At 52.9% G+C, this 8829-nt stretch overlaps 1 protein-coding gene across 2 annotated transcripts in view; it reads left to right on the top strand.

Moving 5' to 3' along the window:
* Positions 1 to 1706: 1706 nt before the first annotated feature.
* ZCCHC7 (zinc finger CCHC-type containing 7) overlaps positions 1707 to 8829 on the top strand; it is a 93742-nt gene continuing 86619 nt past the window's right edge. Inside the window, exons 1-4 of one of the 2 annotated variants that reach the window (XM_030969018.1) lie at positions 1707 to 1789; positions 2440 to 2479; positions 5198 to 5300; positions 6984 to 7700. In XM_030969018.1, the coding sequence (XP_030824878.1) occupies positions 5291 to 5300; positions 6984 to 7700 (727 nt within the window). In that variant the 5' untranslated portion in view covers positions 1707 to 1789; positions 2440 to 2479; positions 5198 to 5290. Of the gene's footprint in view, positions 1949 to 2439; positions 2480 to 5197; positions 5301 to 6983; positions 7701 to 8829 lie in introns of both variants that reach the window. The other variant, XM_030969017.1, reaches the window with a different exon arrangement.

Genomic DNA, 8829 nt, shown 5'->3' with positions numbered 1-8829 from the left:
AACACATTATTGTGCCTTTCAAGAGGCAGTTTTGCAGCCCACACATACCTGCCCGTGCTAGCGTTCACAGAGGTAAAGCACGGGTCATAATTACACCACCAGCAATGCTGATAATAGAGTACTAGCACTGCATTAAGGAAACCCCCAAAGTCTGAAAGCCCTACAGAAAATGAGACAGAAAATGAAAGCTCTGGGCTCTGTGGATGTGGCAGCGCATGCGTGTCTGTCTGCACAGACAGACAGACAGCCCTGCTGGCCCCAGTGCAGTGGGCAGCACGGAGGGGCAGCTCTGTGTAACAGCACAGCACTGTATCCGATGCAGCAGACACAGCTGGAATCTCCCCCAACTCCTTGCATTTCTCCCTCATCCCCCGTGCCTGTCCTGCCCCTGGCAGGCTCTGCCTGACCCGTGCTGCAGGCCAGCCCAGCTGCTGTGCTCCCAGAAGCAGAAGCCCAGCACACACAGCCCTGCACAGCTCTGTTTGGCAGTGTTACACAGGATGTCTGCAAGGGCTCCTCTCTGCCCTGTGTGTGCCGGTCCCAGAGCTTGCCAGGGCAGCTGCTCCCTGCTCAGAGGATGTGTGTATGTGCAGGCGCAGCCCCCGCAGGGAGGCAGGGTCCCTGGCAAACGGGCAGCACCAGCAAGGGCAGCCTGCACCAGCTGTGAGGCCCTGCTGGTCAGCAAGGGCGCCAGGCAGGGAAGTGTGGGCCCCGCACCCCCGAGGGGGTGTGGGGACACTGGGACCCCTGCGAGGTCACTGGGGAGACAGCGAGGCTGGCCCTGCTGGGTGCCACCAGCACACCTGCGCCCAGGTGTCTCACCCAGCACACCTGCACTGCTGGGGACAGGGCAGGCTGGCAGCCCAGTGCAGCACGGATGGCAGCATTTAGGGTGTGTGTAAGCTGTGTGTACGTACCTGCACGCTCAGACACATGCCCTGTGTCCCTCTCAGGGCTGCCGCAGCTCTGCTCTGGAGATGGACTGCGAGCTGGGGATGTCCCCTGCAGAAAAGATGGCTCTGGGGACACTCTAGGACCCCTTCCAACATCCTCATGGGCTCCAGGAGACCTGGAGAGGGACTTTGGACAGGGGTGGGAGTGACAGAACACGAGGAAGGGATTCTCACTGACAGAGGCAGGGTTAGAAGGGAGACTGGGAAGGAATTGCTCCCTGTGAACATCGGCAGGCCCTGGCACAAGGTGCCCAGACAGCTGGGGCTGCCCCTGGACCCTTGGAAATGTCCCAGGCCAGGCTGGACACTGGGCTTGGAGCACGCCGCTCTAGTGGCAGCGGTCCCTGTCCCTATCCCTGTCACTGTCCCTATCCCTGTCACTGTCCCTGTCCCAGCGCTGTCCCTGTCCCTGTCCCTGTCGCTGTCCCTGCCCCTGTCCCCGTTCCTGTCCCCCTTCATGGAGAGGGCCTGGATGAACTTCAAGGCCCTTTCACAGCCCGTCTCTTCTCGGGTCACGCTTCCCGCGGTGCCGGAGCGGGCTCTGTCTGCTCCGCACACGGAGACGCGGTCCTCTCACAGGACTGTGCCAGGGGGCAGTGCGCGGGGCTCTGGAAAGCCCCATCCCCGCGCACCCGATTTTCGCTAAATTCTCCCCAAAGCCGCGTTCCCGCCGGGCCCCTGGGGGCGGGGCCGAGGCTGAGGGGAGCGGGGCGGGGCCTGGCGCGGGGCGGGGCCGGAAGCACGTGGCCGGACGCTGGGGCCAGGCCACCGCCACTTCCTGCTCGGCCGGTCCCGGCGCGGCCGGCACGGAACTGCGGCACCGGGGAGCGCTGGCGGTGAGTGCTGCCACCGCCGGGGCTGAGTGGGTGGGCCGGTCCGTCCTTCAGTCCGCCAGTCAGTCAGTCAGTCCGTCAGTCGGTCATTCAGTCAGTCCGCCCGCCCGCCCGTCCCAGTATCGAGTGCTGATACCGACTGGGCTCCGGTATCGGCAGTGAGTGAGTATCGTCCGTGACTACCGGCACCCGGCCCCACCCGGCTCCGGCACCTCCCAGCCCGACCGCGACCCCTCCCTGCACGGCGGGCCCCACTCCCCGAGGCCCCGGCCCGCTTCCGCCCGGCCCGTGGCGGCTGCAGCGCAACCGGGATCGCCCCGCGTCCGGCCCCGGTGTCCGTGACCCTGGCCCAGCCTCGGTCTGCTCCTCCGGGAGCAGCCCCGGTCCCGGCGGCCCTGGAGTTCCGGAGCAGGCTCTGCTGTGCCCGACCCGCTCCGCCGTCGGTGCTGGGGTGTGCGTTCCTTCCTTCCCCGGGATATTCGCCGCTTCCCGGGATCCCCAGTCCCCATCTGTTCCCACTCACCAGGCACATGCAGCCCTAGGACCCCAGGAAAAGCATGTTACTCTTAAACATGATCTGCAAAATGCCTGTGGGGAAAAAATAATCCTCAGAAAGGCTTGAAGTGAACGTGAAATGTTTTGTTGTTTTCCAGGGTTCGGGCGTGGAAGAGATATTCCTGTGGTCTCTTGAAGGTATAGCTGTCACTAGAAAATGCTGTCTTCTTCTCCAGAGCTTTGCTTCTCTCTTTGCACCTCATTTAAAGAAACTCCGGAGCAGTTGTGTCTCCTCAAATAGCAAATGGGACAAGGATGGGGTTTGCATCTCAGTTTTAGCCAAAAATCGCTGTTAGATCACAGAAAATGTGGGCAGAGGCAGCTCCCAGCCCACCTCCTGATCCTTTTCCTTGTTCCTCTGCAGGGGCTTCTGCACTGCAGGTGGGGCAGCCACAGGTGACTGCAGCTGCAGCCTCACCTGGGCAGCAGGTGAGGGCTGTGCCCTTCTCACCTGCTCTGAGAGCCACGTGGTGAAGCACAGCCAGGTTAGAATCACATCAGGCACAGAAACAGAGCAGGGGAAGAAAAACAGTCTCCTGACACTGGCCTCTGTGAATAAATATATCTTTGGGCAGGTTTTCATAAATACATTTAGGTTTGATGTTTTGATACTTTCCCAGGTGTGATTTCCATTGCAGTCATGAGCTCCATGGTGATAATTTTCTCATGGAATCCAGGCAATGCAGGGTGCACAAGCAGCTACAGCAGCTGAAGTGAAAGTTTTCATTCACTTGCTGTGGAAGGTTTAAATTCTTTGTCAGTTTCACACTGTCTGTGCCCCTGCATTGCGTGAGCAATCTGAAGCATCAGGCAGTCTATGTACCACTAATATAACTGAATTAAAGCTGGCTTCTACTCTCCTGCTGTCTGACCCTGTGTTTAGATGGGGCAGCATGGTGATTTCCTTGGAAGAGCTTTCTTTCCCGTTTTTTCTTTCCCATTTTGCACTCTGTAACAGCCTGACAACAGGGCTGTGTTTTGCCTTCCAAGGCTGTAGAGAGCATGTTTGCTTCTCTGTTCTCAGTTATCCAAAAGGGTTAGATTTGGCAGTGGAGATCGAGCAGAGAATGATAAATAAGGAAGTGTTTGGAACTCGCTGATGGTGTGTGATGGAAGCAGTGCACTTGTCTGAAAAGGCACGTGCAGCGGAAGAAGTAATCTCTGTGTTTGAGTTTGCGTTTAGAGGTTTTTAAGAAATCTCAGTGTTGGAAGTTTCTAAGGAGTCTCAGTGTTTGTAGCTGAGCGCGGAGAGCTCTGGAAGCTGTTAGAAGCTGGGAAAGCAGGAGCAGCAGGAGTGCTGCAGGGCAGCAGTGGGAGGGAGGGGCTGGCAGGGACGGTCGAGGCAGATGAGCAGGAATGGCCTGGGAAGGACTGCCCTGAGCCTCTTACTTCAGAGTCCCTCCTGCAGAGGGGTGAGCCCTGAGCACCCCAAACCCGCTTTGGGATTTTGGCTGAGTGTTCTTACTAACTTGTTTGTTTTTTCTTGTGTGTTGGCCTTGCTCTTCCTCCCTGCTTCGAGTTGCCAGTGGCACCTCCCTTTGACTGCCTGGTGCTGCTGCCACTCCTGCTGCTGCATCACGTGTGGGATGTCAGGATTCTGTGGCTCAGATGAAAAATGCTGGCAAGCAGTGTTTGAAAATTATCCCTGTCATTGCCAACTGCAGCCATTTGCAGTTTTGTTAATGGTTAGAAGGACCTCAGATGTCTGTGATTTTTTATTTTTAACATTGGTAGTCCTTTAGTTGAACTTGAAGGTGGTCCTTACTGCCTGAGAGACAGTCAGGTGCTTTTGAGGAAGGTTGTGCTCTGGGATCAGGTAGGAGGGCAGTTCCTCTTGGTAGAGGGATGGGGTTCTCCTGTTGCCAGGGCTTTGAAGTTGTTTTTTTTTTTTTTAATTAAGGTAATCTAGTTCCAAAGTAGGATGTATCAGTGTGTTGTTGCTCCCTGCAGCCTATCAAATCAGGTAGTCTGTGGAGGGCCAATGTTTTTAATGTGTTCTGCACGCTCAGGTGTGAGGAGTGTCTTTATGGTAGTCCAGCTGTAACCAAGATGTTTGGAACACAAGCCCTTTGAGGAATGTTTGAAGGAGCTGGGGTTGTTTAGCCTGGAGAAGAGGAGGCTCAGAGGTGACCTTATTGCTCTCTACAACTCCCTGAAGGGAGGTTGCAGACAGGTGGGGTTGGTCTCTTCCACCAGGCAGCACTGACAGAACCAGAGGACACAGTCTCAACTCAGGGAAGGGATAGGTTGGATATTAGGAAGAAAATTCTCCCAGAAATAATAATAAAGTACTGGAATGTTCTTCCCAAGGAGGTGGTAGAATCACCATCTCTGGATGTGTTTAAAAAGGACTGGACAAGGCACTTGGTGCTGTAGTTGAGGTGTTAGGGCACAGGTTGGACTGGATGATCTTAGAGGTCTCTTCCAACCTCATCATTCTGTGAAGATCGGTGTGGCACTTGGAGGTGAGCACAGTTGAGAGAACAGGGACCCTGGAGGTCCCTTCCAGCCAAAACCCTGCTATGGTTCTGTGGAAGGGAATGTTTGCCCCTAGTCTAAACTTTTCACTGGCAGAAGGAAATGTGAAGTTGCAGTCAGGTCCTTCTCTGAGTTACCTGTGTGAACTCAGTGAGACACTGCTTCAGCTTGCCAGTCTGGAAAACAGCAGGACTTTGTTGAGCTTCTCTTCCCTGTCCTTGAGGCTGTGTGTGTGTCTGCTTTGCTGTGGGATGCCTGACGTGGCTGTTTGTCTTTCCTGAAGAGGAAGGGCATGGCTGTGGCCTGAGTGTGAGGATGGTGGGCAGCAGGTGCTCAGGTTGTGTGTGGTGCTGATGTTGGGTGTTTCTTGTTTCCCAGGCGTACGTGCTGAGCAAGAGGAAGAGCCCTTCATCGCCCCAGTCACGTGTGGAGTGAGAGCAGGAGGAGCTGTGCTTTGACCTGCTGAGCAGGATGGATCAAAGTGAGTGCAGTGCTGGCTGCCTGTTTGTGCTGTGAAGTGCCCATGAGTCAGCTCCCTGGGCGCCTGGGAGACACCAGGGCTGTTCAGCTGCAAGTTTTTAGCAGTAGTCACTGCTCACTGTGTGTGACTTTATCCACTGGGGACAGAAGGGGAGGAAGGAGTACCTGGATTCTGTTTTGGAGCTCACTAAAAACGCAGCATCTTCAGGAGGATTTGTTACTTTCCTACATTGCTGAAGGCCTCTTCTCACACCTCGTAAGCACATGTAAATATTGTGAATGTGCTTGATTGGAGCTCTGGTCTTGCTGTGTGGGTAGGAGCAGGCTCCAACCTATTTGAAACAGGGACGCTGTGTGAAATTGACAAAAATGTTGACGTTTGGGGCCTTTATTTGGTCTGTTAGATGTTTTTCTAACTACAGCCATTCAGGTGCTATTGTACTTTTTCTTCCTTTCTACAGCATCTGAAGCTAGGTAGTGGTGTAAAGTAGGTTTGTTGCCTCTAGTTACCACCTTGTTTTTTCTATATTTAGCATATTAGGTGTTGTGTTTACTTAGGAACCAGGGTAAGAGCAGACAGCCTTCTTAATGGGAGCCTTTGGGTTCTTTAAATACCGTCATCACACATGTTACATCTGTACAAAGCTCACAAATCTGAATTTTTGTATGTGTGTGCGACTAAGTGGACTTAAACAGTACCATGCAACTCTTCTTCACCAGCCAGAAAGCTGAACTTCATCAGGCAGTTTTCATGTCTAGAAAAAGCTGTATGAATTCCATGGGAGTAACTAATGCAGAAATACAGACAGACTTTTAGAGGAAGTGTCCCGTGTCTTGTACTCCGTGTTTGGTGTGGTCACGAACACGAAGTGAGGTGGTCTCTGGGAGGCAGGGTGACTTTAGGACATCCCTGTTTTACCAGCCTTGCAAGGGAGCAGGCTGTGAGCTCTGAGCACACGCGCCCCTGGGCTGGCATCACAGGACGGCTGAGGTGGGAAGGAGCCTCTGGCAGTTTCAGCCCTGATTTAAAGCAATGACCTGGTGGTGCTTGCTCAGGGCTGTGTCTAGCTGAGGTTTGAAGGTCCTCAAGGATGGAGGCTCCTGAGCCTTTCTGGACAACAGAGTTACATTTAAGTGGAAACCCCTGTATTTTGTTATTTTGTGGCCATTCCCTTTCAAGTTCTTGCTGGGCAGTACAGTGGCGGTTCTGTCTTGTTTATTCGCCGTGCCCCAGGTGTTTGTGAGTGTGAATAAATCCTTCTGAGCTTCCCCTCCCTGTGCAGTAGCAGTCCCTGCTTGACCTTCTAGGACACGTGTTCCAATCCCTTAATGGTTTCAGTGGCTCCTTGTTGCACTCACTCCAGTCTGGAGAGCCCGAGCAGTTCACAGTGCTCTGGGTGTGGCCTGATGACCTCCCAGGTGCGGGAGGGGAGAACTCAGTAATTGCCCCTTTCAGAGGCCAAAGCAGTTGAGCTGCAGTAGTAGTTATGGTTAATGCAAATGCATCCTTAATTAGCTTTTGCTGTTCCACATTGAAGCACAAGTGGCTGTTACATCTGCTCAGTTTGTTGGTCTGTGTGCAGGGCTCTACGACTCACCTGAGCAATTTCAAGACCAAAGGTATCACTTGAAGGTTTATTTTGGACATGTGACCATTCTGATTTAACCATTTGATTTTTTGTAGATTCAGACTCTTCACTTTCCAGAATATTTACTGGGTATGATGGTCCTGAAAATACTGAAGTGTATGAAGATGAGCTTTATCTCGAGGAGTCATCCAGTGAGGAGAGTGTTGATAGTGAGGTGGAGTTTCATCTCTATAGCCAGATCCACTATTCCCAGGATCTTGGAGAAATCAGCACACTAGAAATGGATGAGGAAGCTGATGCTGGAGAAGTCATGGGTCAAAGTTCAGGTCTAGCTGAGAAACAGGATGAAGATGAGAACCTCACTGAGCTCACTGATGGTGGCACTCAGCTTTCAGATGAGCCCGAGGTCATTGTCCTGTCTGACACCCCAGAGGAGGACAGCATCTACAAAAGCAAGGCAAAGAGGTCAAGATGCTCCTCGTCAGCTCCAGGTAAAACACACACCCGCCCGGTATCCTCCACACCAAATCACACCAAAGCTGCTGGATGTAGTGCCCGGTGCCCCCCTGGATCTGGTGTGGGCACACCAAGGAAGAGGAGCAGCCCTAGTGGGAGGCCTGCCCCTGTCCTTTCTGCTGGACCTGAAGGCCCCCAGGACGTGTTGGTGATAGAGAACAGCTCGGAGGAGGAGGAGAGCCTGATCTCGGACGGCGAGAACATCGAGAGCTGGATGCTCCTGGGAGCGGGTGCTGATGACACGGATGGAGACATCATGCTGAACCTCGAGGGCTGTGCCACTCCTGCCAGGAAAGGTCAGTGCTTTTTATTGGCTTGGTTGTTCTTGTATGGGGACAGCAGTTTGTCTGCAGTGACGCTGATGCCAGTATTGAGAGATGCACAGAAAGCAAATACGTTCATGGCAAAGCCGTGGTAAATGAAATGGTCATTATTTGTTCCATTTCAGTACCTTTATTTCAGCAACATGGCATGCAGAAGGAAAAACCAGCATTTTTCCTGGTGGAAATTTAGAAGTATTATCAGAGTGGTTTATACTGTGAGCTTTTCAACCTTGCCATGTATTTTGTGTTTCTGAGACTGTGTAAGAAGTTGCTGTGTGCCAGACCAGAGACCTTTCGGCTCAGGACAGGGGTGAGCTGTAACAGGAAGGAGGTGAAGGGCAGAGGGGAGACCTGAGCATTTCCCCTGTCTGCATTCAGCAGGTGACTGCCCCCTCAGCACTCTTTACAGTTTGTGCTGTTCATCTGAAGCTGTCTGACTCTTCCCATGTGGATTCTGCCCTGAATCCAGAGAGGTTTTTTCCCAGCCACTGAAGTCTGACATTGTGGTGTTCTGATAAACGTTCCTCCCCATTACAGCAAAGAAGGCCATGAAGGTGGGTGTCAGTGCCACAGAGTTTGAGCAGGTGTCTGTAATAACCATGGTGTATAACATGTGCTGTGTCACCAGCAGCTGCAAACTCAGCCACGATTTCCTCTTGCTCCCTGCTCTCCTGGGGCACAAAGGCCATTACTAGGAACAGCATCCGCCCTGCCAGGTTGAGGGAAATCATCACTCAGACGAAGGCGGGAGAAGGAAATAAAGGAGAGAAGTTTATAAATGAAGTGAAATAGACCATACTTTGAAAGAAGTTAAAAAACTATGTTTGCCAAACTTTGTTTGGTGCACATGTCAGTGAGGAGGTTTTGCATGGAGCATTCTGTGACCCTGATCTGCAGGCTGACTTCAGTGGGGATTTTTGTCAGAGTGCCTATAAACAGTGCTGCTGTTCTGCTGCTGTTCTGCACTGTTTGGGAGGAAAGAGGTGAAGCCTTTGCCTTCTTTGGTGAAACACATATTTCAGGGCCATAAATGTTTGATACCCTTCTGCTGGAGTTGTGTGTGTTTCTGCATAGCTTAGCACAGTTCGTGGCTGCACAGGCT

The sequence above is a fragment of the Camarhynchus parvulus genome, chromosome Z (genome assembly GCF_901933205.1).
Source record: "Camarhynchus parvulus chromosome Z, STF_HiC, whole genome shotgun sequence".
Taxonomy (NCBI): domain Eukaryota; kingdom Metazoa; phylum Chordata; class Aves; order Passeriformes; family Thraupidae; genus Camarhynchus; species Camarhynchus parvulus.
Note: the sequence above shows the minus strand (reverse complement) of the source record. Positions and strands in the feature narration are given on the sequence as shown.